This window comes from Thermobia domestica, chromosome 6 (assembly GCF_964235325.1).
Source record: "Thermobia domestica chromosome 6, izTheDome1.hap1.1, whole genome shotgun sequence".
Taxonomy (NCBI): domain Eukaryota; kingdom Metazoa; phylum Arthropoda; class Insecta; order Zygentoma; family Lepismatidae; genus Thermobia; species Thermobia domestica.
The window spans coordinates 63,123,621-63,146,770 of NC_137459.1; the positions used below are offsets into that span (position 1 = coordinate 63,123,621).

The window sequence follows — 23,150 nt, forward strand, 5'->3', positions numbered from 1 at the left end:
ATTTCTTGTAACTCTTGTTATAATTAGTGGAAATACAGCATTCGGTATAATTATAAATTAGTAGCTTATTCCTTAATCAGTATGACTAATATGTCAACGGGTCTATCAGATCCAATGCTATAATTCATTAATTCTTTTCACGTTATTACTGTAGGGTTAATAATAATAATTCCTATGATTATTCCAGTCTATAATTCATAACAAGTCTGTAAGTGATCTCGGGGTTCCTCGGGTTTCCGGGTTCGATTCTCTGTCAGAGAGCCTTGGATGATAATCAAACCACCTTTATATAAAATAGTTTGAATAGTTTTCAAAATACATTTATTATGTCCCGGAAATATTTCCCACACATGCCCTTAAAATAGATTTCGGCAGTTGTAAAAATGAAATGAAATCTTTCAGTTTAACGTCCCACGATTATACCCTTTAGGCTAACATTGTAAGGGAAATTACGATTAAGGCTAATGAATGGTGATGGAATAATTGGTGGAATGTGAATGTAGAAGGAAAAGGAATACCCGAGAAAACCGACGGACAAGATATGTTGTCCCCAACAAACTTACCTCTGGTGCATGGGGTCCCTGGTTCGATCTCCGTCCAAGTCAGTGCTCTACCACTGAACCATCGTGCCCTCCTTTCCCGAAGTTGAGACTTCACTAAATCACCATCTCGTAACCAACATCATTTTCACCAAATTTAATGAAATTTTCTTTAAGATTTACGTCCCACTATAATTCACCAAGGCAAAAGGAAATGGTGATGAGATGGATGAAAATGGTGGAATGACGAAAGTGGGAGGAAACGAGAGAACCTCCTAGAAAACCCACGTACCCAGTGTTTATCCACCCTAAAGTCCACTTGGCGGAAACTGGTTTAATGAGAATCATTAGTGTTTTGGTCCAGATATAAAGTATATAGGCCTATTTGATACGCCCAAAAATAAGCTTTTCTACAGACGTCTCTGAGTTCAATCAAATTTTGAGAACTAGGTAAATCGCTTTCTTGATCAGAAAGATGTCTAGGTGTTATGTCAAAGAGCAAGTGTGCGTTTAATCACGAAGAAGTTAATGCATAAGAGATGTGAATATCTCCGTAATTTTGGACGATAAGTAACTACATTGAAGTATATGTAGCTGAAAATTGTGTGTAAAACTGATATAATTTTATTGATTATGTGAGTGTTTGTTATACAGCGAACGTTAAAACATGGACGTTTTGTTGCATTAACCTTGATTGAAAGCAAATGAAAATTGACGGCTGTTTAATTGGAGGTTGCTAATTGAGCCATTCAATTTCCTATTGAATCACACACATTTATATGGATCAGTGGGGAACATTTTACTGATTGGAAGATGGTTGTTTTCTGAGCAACGTTTTAACACTTCGACAATGAAAGACAGATAATTTGACTATTGACAAATTTTTAACTACTCTCTATCTGTTTAATATTTATTTTTTTTTTTAAAAAATAAACAGTAATCTTCTTTCTCTCTTTAATGTAGGAGTACCCGTAGCAGGATCTATGGGAAGGTACCATGGTGAGTTATCTTGATGGGGAACTTTCCCAACATTAGCTGTGGCTTCATGTACTCCAGTTTATTATTTTTTTCTTTTAAATTTGCTTAATTTTGGCTTCAATGGTGAATAGATAGTAATGCCTCTTTTATTGAGAATACCCTTTTCAAACAAATAATGTGTCTTTCATCTTTTTCTTTTCGTAAAGTGTTATACGTATATGGATTGATAAATTTTATACTTTTCACCACCTTTGTTTTGTTTGTATGTACTTACAGTATCATTATTTCTGCTTCATTTTTGTTTGTTTTATGGCCATGTTAATAATAGTTAGATTCCTTTCTTTCTTCCTAAAGACTGTATTTGCACATTTATATATATATATCTATACAGGGTACGTCTTTGTATAGAGATATCTACCAGCTTCAGCACGTGATTCCTCTTAAGGACAGGGAACCAAAAAGTCAATATATATGTGTGATTCCGCGCCGTTTCGGAGATATAGAGGATGTTCGAGAATATTGTAAAATTTTCTGTCTTTTAAGGTAGAGCTAAAATATTGTTCACGGGAATTTGGACTTTCTCATCACCTTTTATTATAAAAGTTTTCTCTTGTATACAAAATATTACAAATAAGTACAAATTCCTTTAATTATTTTGAGGTTTGTTGGTGAAGTATAAAGGAGCCCAATAACCATGCGTCTTAGAGCGTGTGGGATAGCTGCCTCTCAATGACCGTGCGTCTTAGAGAGGGGAGTTGGAATTCTCAATGAGCGAGCATCTTAGAGAATTTGGTAATTAGGTGCTTCTCAATGACCGAAAGTCTTAGAGAGGTAGTAAAGGAGCTCAATGAGCACGCATCTTAGAGCGTGTAGGAAGGGCACCCCTCAATGACCAGGCGTTCAGAGAGTTGGTGGTTTGACAAACCAGGCCACATTGATGTCTTCTATGATGTGCTCTCGTCTTTTTCCTAAATTGTCGGCTACCTTCGTTGATCTCCGTCACTTGGTGACCATTGGCGATAATGGAAGACGTCTTCTTCGTGGATGTAATCTGTGGAGTGTTTACATCTAGGACGTGGTATACACATGGTTGAATCACATGGTTGAAACGCATGGTTGAAACACATGGTTGAATCTAGCATGGTGTGAAAACACGTGGAACCTTGCAATATGCTTAATGCTTATTAGATAACAGGACACCCATCTTCCAAGAAACATGACGGAAATAGAGACATGCAATAGGTGCTCGTGCATGTATCATGCACAAAGTGAGATGTTAGCGGATAGAAGACGATACTGAGTGGATATGCACTGTGTCTGGTAGAAGGTGTCAGATGTAGGATACGTGCATCTGTCATGCGTTCCGTTTCTACCTGTCTCCACACAGATGGTCATTTTGAACAATTCCTTGCTGCACTCAACGTGGGACCATATCCTTATCTCTCTCTCTCTCTCTTTTTTTTTTTTTTTTTTTTTTTTTTGTTGAGAGGTGTTATCACTCATGGTTTCATTATTGTAAGGTTCCATGTGTTTTCACATCATGCTAGATGCAACCATGTGTCTCTACACCACGTGCTAGAGATAAACACTTCACAGACGACATCCACGTCCACCTTCGTCAACGGTCGGCAAATGGCGGAGATCAACGAAGGTCGCCGACTTTTTAGGATAAAAGGGGGAGAGCACACCACAGAAGACATAAATCTCGCCCGGTTGATCAAACCACCAACTCTCTAAGACGCCTGGATATTAAACTTCTTTTTATATCTCTAAGGCGCTCGGTCATTGAGAGTCACCTAATCACCAAATTCTCTAAAACGCCCGGTCATTGAGAGACAGCTATCCAATACGCGCTAACACGCATGGTCATTGGGCTCTTTTAAACTCCACCAACAAACCTCCAAATAATTGGAGGAACTTGTACTTTTTGTAATACTTTGTATTCAAGAGGAAACCTTTCATAATAAAATGTGATCGGAAAGTCCAGACTCCCGTGTACCATCTTTTAGCTCTACCCTAGAAAGACAAGAAACTTTACATTATTGAAACGTTGCTCTAGTGCTCGTTGTCATGATTGAATATGCATCGTTAACTGCAGCTCACTTATATTCTGTCACCTCTACTTTCATACCCTATGGCACATCTTGTGTCTTGTGGTTCATACTGTATATCTCCAGAACTGTGCGGTGCTGTGTATATATCGATGTAACTTTCTGTTGTCTGTCCCTAGAGGCATCACCATACTATATACTATACAATCCAAGTGTGTTAGTTGTCCCTTTTAATTCTCCTACTTTTATGACTGTTCGTAATGAGTAAGAACCAAAACCTTCTAAATGTAACATTGGTAATACCATTAAACGAGCAAAGTTTGTCTTTGAATGTTCCGCACTTTTTTGCCTGAATATTTTATTATCTTATATGTCTGGATTAGCACTTATCCTAGCTTACTTATCCTAACATAGCTAAATGGGACCAATAAAATCGCAGACCTGGAGTAACGTGGCCAGGTTTCCCTTTTGATTCAAAAAAGAATATGAAGGAATGGTGTTAAGGAAGTAGAATGAAGTTTACAATTAGGATCATGGATATTACCTGCAAGAATATAGGTAATAGTAGTTTCACTACGCAGGTAGTCCACTGCACATCCCAAATAATATTATTCATGTATTCGGAGAGAAAATCGAGCGCATTTAGAAGGAAGATCCGTTAATTTCGGCCGTGGCAGGAGAATTGCAATTCGTGTTGTGTATATTTTCTGTACTTCGTTCGAAAATAAAAATAAAATGATTTTTTTTAATTTAACGTCATACGGTTACACCCTTCAAGCTGTAGGAGACGGATGTGAATGAAAGTGAATCATGTGAAATTTATCTTTTGTGCTCTTCCAGTGGGAACCGAATCCGGGCTCATGAGCACTAAAGGCACACGTGCTGGCCACTAGACCAGCGGGTAGGTCATGCTGCGTTGAAGCCACTTTAGCCTAGATGTTGCATACGTACTGTGTAATGTTCGTACAGCTTAGTTCACGAATCTCTTGTCTCGATTGACGGCAACGAACAATTTCCTGCAAGACAGATACTATTGAAGTAACTTAAGTTAATCGAGAAGAAAATGTGCCACTCCACACAAAGAGACAGCAGACTTACCCTTGTGTCATTAAGGATGTGAACACGCAGCAAACTTTAGATGATATTCGCACCGAACTAGAAGCACAACATCTAGACTTTTGTAATATGACTCGCATAATGTCCAACGGAGAGCTGCTTCCATTGATACGACTTTTCTCCAGGGACCCTGAAACCATCAGCGATCTTATACAACAAGAAGTGTATATCAAACAAAAAGACACACAGTTGAAGCTTCCCGGCAGCAACTCCTGGCCTCAGCCATGCTGGAATTGTTATTCCTACGGACATACCAAATTCCAATGCACTGCCCCTAGAGCAGGGTTGCCAACCGTCCCGATTCTGTTGGGACCGTACCGATTTCTGACTTATTTGTCCTGCGTCCCGACCGAACACTCGTCGGAAAGCATATTATCCCGATTTATCGATTTTCAAAGTTAATTTTACTGGGCCATTTGTACAAAGGAAGAACGTATTCTTTTACACGGACAGTTTTATGTGTAGAATCAATTTAACACATTTGTGTTTTAATTTGACTCACGAAAAAATAGTTTGCAGCCCGTCGTTAATTTATAGTTATTCCCTAATTGCTTTGACTTGATAATCCAGCCGAATATGATGATCCATGCAGCCTCTACATACAAGCGGCTGCTACCACAGTAGCAGTAATACTAACGCTCACTTCAGCTGGTGACCGCCACGCTAACTATATTGGGACTGACCGTCTGCCAGATCTGCCACTAATGTCGGTGTTTTCTGCTTTACTTTTAGTTTGGCGCTCAATCGCATTGCTTACATTAACCTGTGCTGTGCAGTATTATTCTGTTCTTCGACGTTAAATTATTTTTAGATACAATGATTAATGATAAGGAAGACATCAATAATGAACCATTCACATCGAAATCCAGGGGGAAAAGGGGGGCTCCAACACCGATTTTCCCGTCCCGACTTTTTTAAGAAAAGTTGGTAACCCTGCCCGATAGAGTGCTATGTTCTGTACAGAACAACTTTACGAGCTTCTTAGTGGCTAAGCGGTTAGCATATGCGCCTTTGGTGTGGGAGACCCGAGGTCGATTCCTGGCAGGAGCTCATGTGGTTCGGATTCTACGATAAACAGTAGGTCCCGTCTCATATAGCCTCGCTGCTGAAAGGGACGTTAAAATCAAAATCAACTCAACTCAACGACACCTTTACCATCTAATATGCATAAAGTACAGTTATGCCCCGCAGAACTCGCTACATCAGTGGAACTTGAAACACAAGATATGTGGCAAGAAGCTCACGAACTTGACTACAGGCTTCGAGTGTGTTGTGTGACAAGAGGGGCTCACATTAAACTCTTCTGATATGGTGAACAATTTTGATGTGAAACAATACTTTTTATCTTTCTTTTCCCATTAGATCTGATCATGAGTGTATTATTAAACGTATGATATAAATGTTTCTAATTGGAAAGAGCATATGTAGTAATCCTGAACTTTGATAAACTGCAAACAAATCTACTTGTCGTAAGTTGAACAGATGCTGAAATAATGCATGTGATTTGTGTTCATTTCTTTAAATATAAATTATAAATCCCTTACGACTACATGGTCAGCATACGTGCCTTTGGTGTAGAGGTTTTAGGTTTTATTTTTAGTGGGAACTTGTGTGGTTTAGATACCACGTTAAACTATAGATCCTTTACGTCTCATTGAACATACGTGCTGGAAAGAGAGACTGTCAAATCAACCAACCATGTTGTGGAAAAATATTCGAGATTTTGGCTTCAATGAGCGAACTACGAATTGAGAACCTGTTCACTGTACAATGTCAGTGATAAAAATATTCATGTCAACATCAGAGAGACTGAGTAAATTGTTGGGATTTTGTTTCAATTTAATGCGCTAAAAATGTCAACAAAATTAACTTAATTCATGGGAATGCTGAGTTCCCTCCGGCATTGCTTCAGTTCTTGCAGGTGGACGTAAGGAGGCTTGTGTTACGCAATATAATGTTCTTCATATTACATAGCAGTAAAGAAATATTTTTTGCTTACTTTTTACATTTCTTTACCTTAGTTTTCTCTGCGTTGACGTTTAGAAAAAGTTTACATAGAGCGCTAAATATGATACGAATGGTGGTGGTTTGTTGCACTTCCAGAAAGAGGGTACGCTTCATCTGATACCTGGAACATAACTTTCTGTATGTAAGACTTAATTAAACCACTTGACTATGAAAACTACCTGAGAAATTCAAACTTCCATTATTCTTTTTATTTCATTTTTTTAAAAAGAACTCTTGAGCATGTCTGGAAGGATCTAGTTTTAATTGAACGTGATATTGTGGTTTGAGGTTAGGTAAATGCGAAAGAGGTTTCAAGGATAATACAAGCCTCTGTTTCTCTCTCTCTCTCTCTATTTATCTATCTCTCTATCTCTATCTATCTATCTATCTATCTCTCAATCGCTTAAGCTGCGTATACACCAGCAGCATGCAACACTTACACAACGTAAATCCGGTATGTATAGAAGAAGAACGTGCCTTTGAATAGCCGCAATTTCTAGTCAGAATGGCAAAATGATATTAGCGCACTTTTTCCATCTTGTTTTGTGAAATTGTGCTTAGTAAGGAGAGCTCAGCTTCAGAGCCTTTGACAGCACCCTGGGCGCAGATTATCATGACGTCGCTCAATACTGTAATATGTCAGACTCGTTCCAGAGGGATTTGTCCCTTCAACCTCCAACGTGGAGGATCCTTCTATTATCCACCATCTATTATCCCCTCGCATACCAGACTCACAATCGACAACTGTTGAAGATCATTATCTGAATGATAAATGTTTTTACGAGTAACAATAATTGAACATAAATCAATAATTAGCACGTCACAATTCGTTAAAATTATGCTTCCCACAGTGTTATAGATCTCTCACCCAGCAATCTGCCTCTCTTTTTTGTGGCAGCCGTCGACTCCGGTGTCTGTGCAATGGAGATTTTTTACGCCTAACTGTTTTGAAAACTAGAAGTCCCTTTCTTTCGTTGCCTGAATTCTGACGAAGTATAATTTTGACTGAACGCTGACGAATATAAATCGATTTCTAAATTATATTCATTTTTGTGTCTGATTTTCGAACTCTAGAAAACATAAGTTTAGCACGCTTTCTTGAAACCCTTCGTGACAGCCCTCTATCGACTGCGCCTGTGGGTATGTTGACCAGTTTGCCCATAAACACGGACATGGGCAGCTTCAGAAACTACCGACAAGCAAATTGTTTCTCTCAAGTGGCTAGAAATGGTTTCTGCACTTGCACAAAGGGCAGAGAAATATAACAATGATATAGTGATTTTGTGCTATATTTAAAACTATATTCCTTCAAAGTTGCTTGCGATCAGTAACAAACACATACTAAACAATCGTTCGTAATCCGAATTCCAAGGAATCTCCATGGTCTCCATTTCTTTTGTATTAGATCTAATATTTGGTCTTTGGTACAGTTTTGAAAAATTGTTTTTTTTTTCTTTTTTTTTACTTTGTTTTTTAAAAAAATTATAAGCATCACCCCGAAAGTAGTGCAGCATCTGCTGTAATATATAGAGAGAACCATTTATCTTGATACATCCTTGTATCTTTTTTTTAAACTAATGATCAAAAAACGTTATGCAAATATCGGCAGGGAGTTATTGTTTGGCATACTTTGTGATACCACAAGATTAACAGTATTGCCAATACACATAAAGTTGCATTTTTAAATGGCATTACGTCAAATTATTACATATTTCAAATATACATGTAAAATGAAAACGTACATTACCACATTTGTCATGCAATGTTGCAAACTAAGGACGCTACAATATTAAAAACATCGAAAAACAACCAAATTTTGGATGGTTTAACAACATTCATAACGCTAGTGATACAGACCGGGTAATACACATTTAAAGTACCTTAATGTTGAGTGCTACGACCATAATATGACTCATTTCCAACAAGTAGAAACAAAGTTACAAGGAATTTAAAATTCGACTTTTTTCGAATGATTTTATTTCGAAGAAGTGTTTAGGTATGTATCTCACAAAATTACGTCCATGGTTTTAAGTAATCATGGAAATCATAATTCCATTTACAAAATAATAATAACAATAATAATAACAATAATAATAATAATAATAATAATAATAATAATAATAAAATGCTATCTGAAACCATTCGGGAGGTGTGAAAAAAAAAAGATAAAATTTGTATATTGTCTAAAATGACGTAATTGTGGGAACTGTTTTAATTAATAAACAACTTTTAATTGAGTTTGCTTTTGTAACAGTACAACAATAGGTTTTGGTAGGTGTAATGATAATAAGTTCTCGGAATCACATAATTATACAATGTTGCAAACTTTAACCGTTTTCGCAATATCTCCAGAATTGTGTGAGACATCAAATTGCTGCGAACCGCATTATGATCTTCACAGCTATTGAAAACATTTATGCAATTATCCAAACATTTGTTTTTAAAAGTCGAACTTTCAATTTCTTGTAATTTTCTTTCTATTAAATCTACGTATCATCTCATGGTCATACTTTGGATGTACATTGCCCAGTCCGTTTCATTTGCGCTTTTACTGTTACAGAGGGAAAAAAATAGATGTTTATAATACTGTAGGGTGCATAGTTTGCAACACTGCATGAGAAGTGTGGTGTTGTATGTTTTCATTTTACATGTAGATTTGAAATCATATCATATATATCAGATATAGCTATATATAAAACTACATGAGCTGACAAATTATTGAGCACTTCCTGTAAAGCTACAATGATTAAAATTTGGCAGAAAAATTGTCAAAAGTGAATATTTTAAATTTTTAGGGGTCTAAAGAGGGGATGAATTTCCCCATGTTATTTAAATGGACCCTTTTTTGGACCTATAATCTCATGTTTTAGGTACTTAGAATTGAAATAAAAACTTGAAATTCGGTATGCTTGTACGTTTTTGTTAGCACTACCTAAGTAGATCAAGAAAATTAAAAATTCAAACTCTAGAGCGGTTTTATAGGGAACTGAAAAATCTTTCCCATGTTATTTATATGGGACACCTTTTACACCCCCAAATTATTGAGCACTTCCTGTAGGGCTACAATGATTAAATTTGACATAATTGTAGGTTTTCGGGACAAACCCACAGGAAAATAGTCAAAAGTGAATACTTTTAATTTTTAGAGAGTCTAAAATTTTTTTAGAGGTATAAAAATAAATGAAACTTAATAAATCCTGAACTACTCGACCGATCTTGATCAAATTTTCAACACAGATGAGGTTCAGACCTGGGATCGTTTTTGTGATTTAAATTTGACGGAGCATTGTAAGGAAGGAGACGGAAGGGGAACTATATAAAAAACAATTTATATAAGACTGAAAGTGACTATTTTTGTAACCTAATAACTCTTGAACTATCCGACCGATCTATATCAAGTTTTCAGGATACATGAGGCTCGGATCTGGAAACATTTTTTGTAATTTCACTTTAACAGTATATCCTAGGGGAGGGGGAGGGGGACGTAGAAACAAAAATTAAAAAAAAAACCTAATACCTTTTGAACTGCTCAATCAATCTCGATCAAATTTTCAACATATATGAGGGTCGGACCTTGGGTGTGTTTTCTGTCGTTTCACTTTGACGAGCCAACCTAGGGGAAGGGGAGGAGTCTGATATATGTAAAAAAAAAAAAAAAAAGTTAAAATTAAAATGACTGCCTTTGTGACTTCATCACTCTTGGACCACCCGACCGATCTCAATCTAATTTTCAACATAAATGAGTTAAGGGCAGGGATTGCTTTAGGCTATTAACTTTGACGATGCAACGTAGAGTTCGGGAAGGGGGAGAGAAATTTAAAAATGATCAAAACTGATCGATAATAGTGTTGAATCCATAGTTTTCGAGGTCATCGAGAGAAACAGTGTCACTTCTGGTGCTGTTTCAATCCAACTTTCAGCCCTGATTGCTGGGAAGGGGGAGGGTACAACGTAGGGGAGAGGGATAAACATTTAAAAATGATCAAAAATGACTAACGTTAGTGTCGAATTCATAGTTTTAGGAGTAGCTGAGATTAACAGTGACAATTCTGATGCCGTGTGCCGCCGCACGGAGGAGGGGAAGGGGAGCTGTGTATACCTAAGGGGAGGGGGAGGGGAAGTTAAATTTAAAAATGATCAAAAATGACCAATATTAGTGTTGAATCCATATTTTTCGGGGTCGATGAGAGAAACAGTGACACTTCTGATGCTGTTTCAATCCAAGTTCAGCCCTGATAGTTGGAGAGGGGAGGGTAAACGTAGGGAAGGGGGATAGACATTTAAAAACTATCGAAAATGACTAATATTAGTGTCGAATTCATAGTTTTAGGAGTAGCTGAGATTAACAGTGACATTCTGATGCCGTGTGCCGCAGCATGGAGGAGGGGAGGGGAGCTATATATAATAATAATAATCGAAAATGGCCATTATTATGTGTAATCCATAGTTTTCGAGATCATTCAGATTAACAGTGACATTTTCGATTCTTTTTAAATCCAAAATCAGCCCCGCCACTTGGGGGAGGGGGAGAAAGATATATATATATATATATAATGATCGAAAATGGCCAGTGTCAAATTTATAGTCTTCTGGGTCACTTAGATGAACAGTGACACTTTCGATCCCATTTAAATTTAAATTCAACCCCGCAACTTGGGGGAGAGGGAGGAAGAGATATTTAAAAATGACCGAAAATGACTGATATTAGTGCTGAATCCACATTTTTGGGGAGGCTGAGATAACGGTGACACTTCCGATGCCATGGTCCGCAACATGGGGGAGAGTATATATATATATATATATATATATATATATATATATATATATATATATATATATATATATATACAGGGTGTCCGAGAAGTCCTTCCCTGATTACAGAAATTGATAACTCAGGCTAGAAATAAGATAGAAATATGAAACTGGTGTTGAGTTGTTTACAAACTATAAAAGTTTTGGTCACATCAGTACACTTCCACATGAGCACCCTTGGTAGCACGTAGCACATCTAGGCGATATTCAATTTCCATCCACACATTAGCCAACAGACACTGGAGGGATCGATGCAACGACTGTGGTTATTCGTTGCTGCAGGGTTTCAAGATCTGGTACACGTGTTCGGTAGACCTCATCCTTGACATAACCCCATAAAAAGAAGTCTAATGGGGTTATGTCAGGAGAGCGTGGAGGCCAAGCTGTTGGTCCATCACGACCAATCCATCGCCCAGGAAATGTCCTATCGAGATAGGCACGGACGTCCAAACCCCAATGAGGTGGTGCACCGTCTTGCTGAAAAACGACATCGGGCCGATGCTGAAGCAGCTGAGGAACAGCATACAGCTGCAACATATCCAGGTACACTGCAGATGTGATGGTATCCTCAGCGAAGAAGAATGGCCCGATAATTCGATCGTGCAATAACGCGCACCAAACATTCACCTTTGGACTGCCTCTGGTGAACTCCCTGACCTCCCTGGGGGGTTCTGAACCCCAAATGCGTACATTATGGCGATTCACTACTCCACTGACAAAGAATGTCGCTTCGTCGGAAAAGGCAATTCGTCTGAGATAACCATTATCGTCCTCAATACGTGATAGCATTTCGACCGCAAAGTCATATCGACGTGTACCGTCGTCGGGCAACAAGGCCTGAACGAGTTGCACTTTGTAAGCACGAAACAATAAACGTTTGTGTAAAATGTCATGGATTGAGCTTTTTGGCATCTGTAATTCACGTTAGGCCCTGCGCACCGATTTCTTAGGACTTCTCAGAAAAGACTGCCGCACAGCCTCCACCGTGTCTGCTGAGGTTCTTGGTCGACCAGACCTCGGAAGGTCAGCAACCGACCCTGTGTTCTTAAACGTCTCATACCAGGCTTTAATGCTCTTAACATCAGCTGGAGTCCTCCCAAATGTTGTCTGGAACTGTCTCTGCACCGTGGTTGGTGATCGTGTCTCATGGTACCACAGGACACACTGTGCCTTCTCCTGGTTGGTTGGCATGGCTTCTTGGGCTTCTTACTTACGTACTACAAACCTAAAACAAAAAAAAAAAAAAATGAGACTTGGTAAAACAGAACAAACCTAACACAGACAAAAACTTTTATAGTTTGTAAACAATTCAACACCAGTTTCATATTTCTATCTTATTTCTAGCCTGAGTTATCAATTTCTGTAATCAGGGAAGGACTTCTCGGACACCCTGTATATGTATGTATGTATATATATATATATATATATATATATATATATATATATATATATATATATATATATATATATATATGTATGTATGTATGTGTGTGTGTGTGTGTGTGTGTGTGTGTGTGTGTGTGTTAGTTATCGAAAATGACCAATAATAGTGTCGAATCTATGGTTTTCGGAGTCGCCGAAATGATCAATGATCTTCCCGATGCTGGTTAAATCGATGCCATTAAAAACGAAAGCAGCATATTTCACCGGTACTAAACACATGAGATACGGAGTTGTGCATTTAAATTTTCATTTCAACCCAGTGAAGTGGGTAATATATGTTAGTATGTAATAACTTGACATAGTGCTATTTGAAGAATATAAAACTTAATGCTGAATTAGCAACATTGTTAACCTGGTGCTATCATAGATTATGTTCCCCCCTCGTCATGTACATGGTACAAAATTTCGTTGTTTTGTCTGTTAGTTTAAAAGTTACAAAGGAGTATCAAGATAAATAGTTCACCCTGTGTATATACAGGGTGTAACTTAATTAATGCAACAAATATCGGGAGCTGATTAGACACCCAGATAACCAGAAAAGAAAAATGTCCTATGAACTTATAGCATTTTGGGCATATTGGCAGAGTTAGCAAGGGCCGAAAAGAATAATTTTGTATGTTATTAAGGGGAAGAGAATCTGGTTGAGACATTCGCTAAGAGGGAACTTTATCATGAGGGGCGTACTAGAGGGCATGGTGGCAGGAGAGAGGGAGGGGCGAAGGAGACTAAAATTGATAAATATCAAAACAGAATAATCGTACGTGAAGACGAAGAGGTTAGCAGAAGATCGTAGAGCGTGGAAGCTTCTGAGTTGCAACGAGTGACCTCTCAATAATGGTACAATACCCATAATGATGAAGATATGCTTAAGAAGATGTGACAGAAACTATTTCCTTGTCATATATATGTGTTCAACATAGACGTGAAAATATATGAATGTTTAACAATCCCTTTCTAAACTGTACGTATGTCGGCAGCGGTGTAGACAAAGGGATTGCTGGGGCAACTAACGCACTTTTAGGCTTTCTTTATGAAAACTCGTCTTTCATACATTTTATAAGCTTTCACATGTATTAATATAAGTTCGTATTTATCGCTTGAGGTCCTCCCAAACGTTTCTGGTTACGCTGCTGTATGTGGGGAATGACAAAGGAGGTCAGATTCTGGCTGACCCTATGCCAAAGCAGAGTTGTTGATTTTAGTTTAGCGTCCCGTTCAGCAGCGAGGCTATATGAGACGTGGACCTACTGATTAACGTGGAATCCGAACCACATGAGCTCCCGCCGGGAATCGAACCCGGGTCTCCCACGCCAAAGGCGCGTACGCTAACCGCTTAGCCACGAGGGAGCTCTATGCCAAAGCAGAAGTTATCACTAAATAGTGATTTGAATAAGCGACTATAGTATAATAATATCATCCAAACATTTAACAATCCGGTTTTCTTCTTCACCGAGACAATAGACTGTATCGTTGATCCGGAATTGCGATGAACTTTCTACAAGAAGAACATCAAAGTGTTTATCACCTACTTTACTTGCCTTAACTTGATCTCAGTGACTTCCTGCTGTTTTTAAAACTGAAAGAGTTATTTCAGAGGAATAGCATTTTCTAGTTTTAAAGCAAATCCCCTTCCTCTTCCCAAAAGGACTTCTCAAATGCCTTTCTCTGATAGGTAAAAGGTTGTAGCAGTGTGTATAGTGCTGTTAAAATGTCTTGAGCCCTGGCAAAAAATGCGAACTAAAGCTTACACCCTCGACACACCCAGGCGTTGAGCCAATAAGGATTCAGCTGTTGCTAAACGAGAGAGCCTTAGCGAAAGGGAGTGGAATTCCTTCAGCCGATAGCAGCGCTTGGAACGGAAGACTAGGTGTCAAATCAATGTGGTATATCTATAGAAGTCGAGGAATATGTTGAATATTGACATAAAGATATTATTTTTTAAAAAAACATGGGAGGCACCGGTATTGCAACATGTAGTTTTTGCGTGCACCTTTGCATGTTCGTACACAAATGAACACCAACTTAATTTTAAATAACAATTGCCAATTTCTTTTGTAACATATTTATTATATTTTTCTTCAGAAAAGAAAACGCAGTGAATCAGAATCCACTGATACTGGCAGATCACTTGCAGCAGATGAGAAGCTTTCATGCTCCACGGTCCTCCGCTAACCTCTTCGTCTTAACGTATAATCTTTCTGTTTTCATATCATCCATTAATTGTAGTCTCCTTCGCCCCCTCCCTCTTTCCCGCCACCATATCCTCTAGGACGTCCCTCATGATACAATTTCTTCTTAGGCAATGTCCCAACCAGTTTCTCTTCCTCTTCTTAACAATATCTAAAAGTATTATTTTCTTGCCCACCATTTCTAACACCCTGTCATTCGTTTTCCACTCGACCCAATTAATTCTTTCCATTCTTCTCCACACCCACATTTCGAAGGCTTCCAGTCGTTTTTCATCACTTTTACGTATTGTCCACGTTTCCGCCCCATACAGTACAACACTCCACACGAAGCATTTTATGAGTCTTTTTCTCAACTCTTTATTCAAGGTCCTACAAAAAAAAAAAAAATACTTTTCTTCCTCCTAAAGGCTTCTTTCGCCATTCCTATCCTTGCTTTTTTTTCACATTCGCACTTCATGTCATTATTAAGAATACTATCCAGATATCGAAATTTATTCACTTGTTCTATTTCCTCCCCTCCAACTTTTATATTTGACATAGACCTCTTCGTTCCAATCGCCATAGCTTTTGTCTTTCTAACATTTATTTCATCTCATATTCTTCAAAGCCCATCCTCAGGTTTTCTAACATTTTATTGATTTTCTTTTCAGATTTGCAACAAGCGCCATATCGTCTGCAAATCTTATGCATCTAATCATTCTACCTCCTACCGAAATGCCGTCACCATCATGTAAACTCTTTTTCACTGTCTCTTCTAGATAGACATTAAATAGTGTTGGCGAGAGGCAGCATCCTTGTCGAATTCCTCTTCCAATTGCACTCTCTTCCGTCAGTTCTTCTCCTATCTTAACACTTACGTGTTGGTTCATGTATAAGTTTCTTATGAGTCTTCGATCTTTCCATTCCATCCCTATCTTCTTTAGATTAGAACTTCCAACAACACTTCCCAATTCACTCGGTCGAAAGCCTTTTCTAGATCAATAAATACCACATACACCTCTTTTCCTTTTAATGTAAATATTTTACCAATTGCCCTTAATAATCCAATAACAACTCTTGTGCCCTTACCTCTTCCGAACCCGAATTGCTCCTCCTCAACATTTTCATTTGTTCTTACATATAACCTTCTGTTCAGTATTCGGAGCAAAATTTTAGCTGCATGAGATATGAGATTATTAGTTCTATAATCCTCACATCTCTTTGGGTTCGATTTCTTAGCCATCGGTATCATGACTATTTTCAGCAGGTCTTTTGGCCATTCTCCTGTTTCATGTATTTCATTGCATAGTTGGAACAATTCTTTCTTTCCCTTGTCCCATATTTTTAATGAATTCGATTGCTATATTATCTATCAAGGTTGCCTTTCCATTCGTAATCTCGGATATAGCCTTTTCAAACTCATTCCAAAGAATACTAAATCCTTTATCATTCTCGCCTACTTCATTTTCTACTTCAACATTTAGGCTACACTGTCTATCCCTACTCTCATACGTATAAGTCTTCAACGTATTCTTTCCATCTTCCTATGACTTCATTTCACTCGCTGACTGCCTTTCCATTCTTATTTTCTACTGCCATCGTAATACCCCCTTGCTTCCTCCGAAATTCCATAGGTTTTACCTCCTTGTGCATTTCCTCATATTTCCCAGCTCTTTCTGATTATTCTATGTCCTCGCATTTTCTTCCCTCGCTCTGTCCGTTTCTCTCCGTAATTCATTATTTAACTTTCTGTACATCATGCCCTCTTCTGTATCAACCTGTTTCCACTTCTTCCTTTCCGTCATTTTCTGCAACATCTGCTCCGTAACCCATGGTTTCTTAGCCGTTTTGTGTTCGCAGTAACCTATTGTTTCTTCTGCAGCTTGCTGTAAGCAAAGTTTAATGTGTTCCCACCGTGCGTTACTACCTGCGCCTATTCTTTCCTCGTTTGAATATTTTTCTTCGAATTTTTCAACGAAAAGATTTCCTATTTCCTCGTTTTTCAACTCTTCAGTATTCAACACTTTGTTGTCTGCTTTTCTTCTGTCTACAATTTTCAGTTGAATATCTACTTTGGCCAGCACAAGATTATGATCAGAAAAAATATCAGCCCCGGCAAGGGTCTTCGCGTTCTTTAAGCTATTCCGGTACCTGTCCTGAATCATAACATAGTCTACACTGATATCTTCCCCCATCTATTGGTGATTTCTATGTATATGTTCCTGTGTTGATTGAACCAAGTGTTCCCAACTACTAGTGAATTTTGTCTACAGAAATTCACTAGTCCCTCTCCCCTTTCATTTCTTTCGCCTAAACCATTTTTGCCTACGATACTACCTTCCTCTTTTTCTCCCACAACTGCATTGAAATCTTCCATTACAATTATGCATGCACCCCTCTTCTTCCTATCTATAATTTGTTTTATTTTCTGATAATTTTCCTCTACTTCTGTTGCATGCGATGTCGTCGGTGCATATATCTGTATCACCACTAGATCCTTCGTTTTTTCTTTACGTCTTAACATCATAACGCTATCATCAATAAATTGTACTTTTACTATCTTCTCCTTTAAGCGCTTTTCAAGAATTATTCCTACGCCATTATGACCGCCCTTTTCGTTACCTGAGTAAAACATTCTATATCCTTCGCTGTTCAACATCCCATTACCTTCCCATCTAACTTCACAAACTTCTACCAAATCTAGTTTTTTTTTTGGGGGGGGGGGTAGTTAGGCATAGCCGGAAGAAATTAGTTACTAAGATAATGCATTTATTACGTGTTTGTGCATGCTAATAGCTAGATAGTTACAAGTTACAAACTAAGTTAGTATTCTTTCTTGCTTTGGTGGTACTGTTGATGGCCTAAGGCTTTCATACTTCACAATTTGTTAAACATTTTTTCTTCAGTGCGAGAACTTTACTGAACTTCAAAATACTCCTAGCTCTTAGTCAGGGTAGCCATTTAGGAATTTCAGAATTTCCTGTTCGTTTTACTTTAGAAAAATCTTTAGTAATATGAATTTTAGAACTTATACGTCCTGAGTTAGGTTCATGGTAATTTTTACCAGAGTTATATTCAGTGATTTATTTGTGGATTTTGTAGAAGGGGGGAATATATATACAAGATTGTGTTCCGTATAATAGAACAACTGTAAAGTGAGGTTGGGATAACATTATTTTTAAACCTATCCAGTTTGAAATTATGGTACTAGTTTGATAGGAGACTCCCAAGTTCATCATTTTTAAAACTTTTTTTTTTTTTTTAAAAAAATTATGATAAATACGAATAGGTACGTGAGATAAGATTTGATTAGGTAGATTAGATTGCATGCGTTAGTTACCTTACTACTTTTTGTCTTACTGCTGAGGACAAGTATAGAGCATCCAGTAAAAGCCCTATAGTTGCATTGCAATTTGCACATCTTGTTATAACAAGTGTCACACTCCTACGTAAAACGGTTTTCCTATGAGAAGTAATTCTTTAGTCTGTTCTAATTTCGTCCTTAAAGACCAAAATTTAATTCCCCACCCGAACAATAAATACAACAAAAGGTAAGAGTTTACTTTGGGCAGTGATAGATACATATATACTTGCGCCTAATTTTACTAAGTAACGTTAGAAGGGGAAAGACGCTACTAAATGTCATTCCTTATTATCATAAGTGAGTTATTCCTTATTAATTCCTTATTATCATTCCTTATTTCGTACCATTTTGCCCCTTGTACTTAATAAAATTAGATTCAGGGGTGTGTGCACCTATCAATGTTCTGCTAAAAGTGAACTTTTGGCCAACAAAAAATACTGGCATTAAAATGAATCCAGAATTGAACAAAGACAGGGATAAGCTGAAGCATGATTTACGGCATGTTATCTAACACTGTCTTTAGAAATTAACAATACTTTCACACCGTTCCTCACTTTAGCAATACGTAGAATAGTGTAGCAATACGAGGTTCTTTTACATCGGATACCGTCTTTTTCCCAGTTGGTTTGTTGGTACTAGCATGATGTCATGATGTCAATTTCTTATCCAGCTGATGGCATACTTTTCTGCATTGAACGAGGTAATATCTGGTTTATTAACGTTTATAAAAAGAATAAATTCGAGGGTTTTTATAGATAAATGGTTTCTAGTATCAGTATGCTGGAAGTTTAAGCTGGAAAAGCCTCTCTCACACTCTGCAGAAGAAACTGGAAAAACACTAATTTCCCTGTTAAGATTTTGTAGATTTGGGCCAATATCAGGTTTCATCTTATGCTCTCGAAATTCCTGCAGAATTTTGGCTGAATCATCAGAGGAAAATTTTAATTATTTTATTTTTTATTTTATTTTTGAAATTTACATTACTTCTTTGTCGCCGTTTAACATTCTTGCAGACAATTATTCTCGCCAATTGGATTGTAGCAAAACCTTTTGGAAAGATTCATACTTTAACATATTTTAACTAAGGAATCACAAACCTGTCTGCCTATTGTTACCTATATCTTAAATAAACCTAAAAATATATTGCTACGCACCTGATTAACTACAGTACGGATATACACCATGAGAACAGATTTATGAGACACAGTGGAGGATTAGTCCATCATTAGCGTGAAGGGTTGATCGGAATTCGCAAGATACTGGTCATTTTTCGTTCATTTCTGTAGCTACAAAGTCAATAATATTTGAACACGTAACATTAGAGTAGATAACTTGTTCGTGGTTCATTCCATTTATTTCTTACTATTTAATAAGATGCACGGTAAACGACAGACGATTTTGCGCAATAACATAAGCAGTTCTAAATATCACAGTTGTTTTTTCAACACGATTTTATTCACAATTAACACGAAAGCCACTTACTTACTTACTTTGTGTACCGGAATTACTTGCCTTTTAATCGTCAGGAGCTTTTCCTTTATTAAAATATAGTCTAATATTCATTTCCTTATGTTCTTTTTAAGGTGCTTGTCAACGAAGAAACTACCAATTCTCAACTGCAGTGACTTCTCACTAATAACTGAAAATGTTTTATTATTATTATTATTATTATTATTATTATTATTATTATTATTACTGTGCTAGTCAGATGAAGTATGATAATCAGTGGTATCAGCTTCAAGATTTTTCTTCGGGAAACAATTCTATAAACAAGACCAGCATAGCTCGCAACAATAAGCATACTAAAAAAAGTAAAGAATTGTTACTAAAATATGGCATTGATTTATTATGCTTTAAAATCGATTGTACAGCCTAAGAAAGGTGGAAAATATCTTCCCAGGCTGGGAAGATAGAATTAAATCTAGAGACAGTGAAACCAAAAGTTAGAAGGGGGGAAATTCCCAGGCTTCCCTGGCTACAAATAAATCCCTGGTTATATTGTTCTGACAAGGGACCATTCCGATTTGGTGAATTCAATTGCTGAAAATGATTGCTAGCACTGGAGTGAGCATCAAAAGGAACAGAGAAAAATAGTTTGTTTATTAGCAGACCATATAGGCTACACGGTGGGAGATAAATGAGGGCAAAGTACAAAGATAGAACGTAGAAAATGTCTAGAAATGGCATGTTAATTTTGAAAGGAGTAGAGGGATTGAGGTCAAATGCATATAGAGTTCCACTGAATAGGCGTAATGTGAGCAGTCTTTTAATTGCCAATTGTATGTAACTGGTTGTGAACAGAGTCACCAGTGTTACAACAGGCATGTTTTGTTCGTAGGGGTCATTAATGTATCAGAACCCTGAACGAGACAAGTGTCTTTGTGCAAGGTACCACGCCGGCATTCATCCAGTGGAACTACTTCTCAGTCCGTTACACGTTGCAAACATGCTTCTTGATGTTCTGGATTCGATTTTATCTCTTTCTATCCCTCGTGCATACAACGTGCTAATGGACCGTACTACAGCGTCTCTAGTTCCTCACTCACGTCACCTTTATAACAGTATTGATGCATTGCCATAGCGTGGAACGCCTCCTGTTACAGAGGTCTCAAACTGTATTGGCCACTATTGGTTTCAATAGACTGTGTGCGTCAAGAGCTATATGTCACAAGACCCCTTTTCCGTATATTTTTCTTATGCTCAGTCCAACATGTCGACTTTTCTGATGTCCCCCATGATTCATATTACTCCTATTCAGTGGAATTCTAGATGCATTTTTCATATCCAACATTTGGCATCAATCGCTCAACTCCTTTCAAAATTAACATGTCATTTCTAGACATTTTCTACGTTCTATCTTCACATTTTGCCCTCATTTATCTCCCACCCTGTATACAGCCTACTATTAAACACCCAGTTTTTCTCTGTTTCTTTCGGTGTAGAATCCAATATTACCAAGAATTTTCAGCAACTGACTTCAGCAAATCTGAATGGTCCCTTGTGATTCACCGTAAAGATTCAGAAGTTTGCTTAATAATAAGATTGGACTTCTAAGAAAAGATCTCTGACGCAATAAACTTTTGGTTTTCCAATCACAATTTGTTTTAATTTCTGTCGTATGGAAACCACCTTAATGTTTAGATATCTAGAATTCGGCTAATAATTTTGTGTACTTTGTTTCCGAAGAAAATCATGAATACAGAGATTGATAGGGTTCCATAGAGATGTTATTCAATTATTTACCCACTTATGATGTTAGGTCCTTCCACCACTAGTTGTATCCTATGTGGCGACCAGCACTCCTGACGATTGTCCAACTGCGCATTTTCCACTGGAGAAGACATTTTGCAGCCAATAAGGAGTACTTTATTCCACTCTTGTTGGTACGCATTCCAGAGGTTGGAATCTTTCTTCTTCGCACAGGTGGTGTGTCAAAATGGAGCATAATGTTGGCACTTGTGCAACATGAGACGATTTCTACATAATTTACGAGACGAGACAATCTTATTTCTCGTCACGTCAGAATCATTATCTACAATTTGATGCTTGTGAATTCCGTAAGCTTGTATGTTTTCCACAGTAATACTCTATTAATTTTACTGTGTGTTAAAACTCTGAGACAGTGCTTCATAAAAAAACACATGGGCCGCGGTGGCTCAGTGGTAGAGCGTTCGCCTCTGGTGCATGAGGTCTCTGGTTTGATCCCAGCTCGCGTCAAGTGAAGTTTGTGGTGGACAAACACCGTGTGCATGGGTTTCCTCGGGTTATTCCTTTTCCTCCCACTTTCTTCATTCTATCGTTTAATTCATTTCTCATCATCACCGTTTCCTTTATCCTTGCCGGCATAACCGTGGGACGTAAAACTAAAAGATTTCATTTCAAAACAAAGACGCAAGTAATGGCTTTTCAAAAGCTTTATTTTTGATTCACTTGAATAAGTCTGTGTTAATATATAGCCTATATAAACGTGATTAAAGTGGATATTTTAAACCAAAAGCTGCACTAAATATAATAGTAGTACTACGCAGTGTTTTTAATATGTTTTTTGTGATGGAATGTTAGATATATAAAGGTAACCAAGAAAATTATGTTGCTTTTTGTGGAGGTCTGTACTCCATTGGCTTCACACTGTGAGTTGAATGCGAATGGAGATAAGGCGAATGTCAATTCTTGGTATGGGTATATCCAACATACTACCTGGTTGTGGCATTTCAGTTACACTGTGAACTTGCGTAAGGACAGAGAAAATATGGGTCCTCCACAGAGCGTCGTAAGGGTGTGTATGCTGTACGAGTTCAAACTGGGTTCAAACGGTGCTGTAGCGGGGCGGGAGATATACCTGGCCTTTGATGAGCGTGTCGTGACTACGCGGACAGTGCAGCGGTGGTTTAACAAGTTTAAGGACGGTGACGAAGCACTGGAAGACGCACCGCGTGCCGGAAGACCAAACACTTGTACAAAATGAAGATCTTCAGGCAGTAATTGAGGCAAACAGTGGCAAAACATGTGAGGGACTGGGGCTACAATTCAGTATGAGTAGAGAAACCATTCGGCAGCACCTCCATCAATTTTGGAAGCACTACAAGTTGAGTCGATGGGTCCTACATGATTTAACTCCGGGACAAAAAGCAATGTGAGCAGATGCCTGTGTTTCTTTGCTGTCTTGTCTGAA

General features: G+C 37.8%; 1 protein-coding gene across 1 annotated transcript in view; it reads left to right on the plus strand.

Annotated features, from left to right (window-relative positions):
* Positions 1–23,150, plus strand: part of LOC145687195 (uncharacterized) — a 579,982-nt gene that overhangs the window by 503,906 nt on the left and 52,926 nt on the right. Inside the window, exon 5 of the mRNA XM_081760660.1 lies at positions 1,503–1,538. Within this exon, the coding sequence (XP_081616786.1) occupies positions 1,503–1,538 (36 nt within the window). The remainder of the gene's footprint in view (positions 1–1,502; positions 1,539–23,150) is intronic.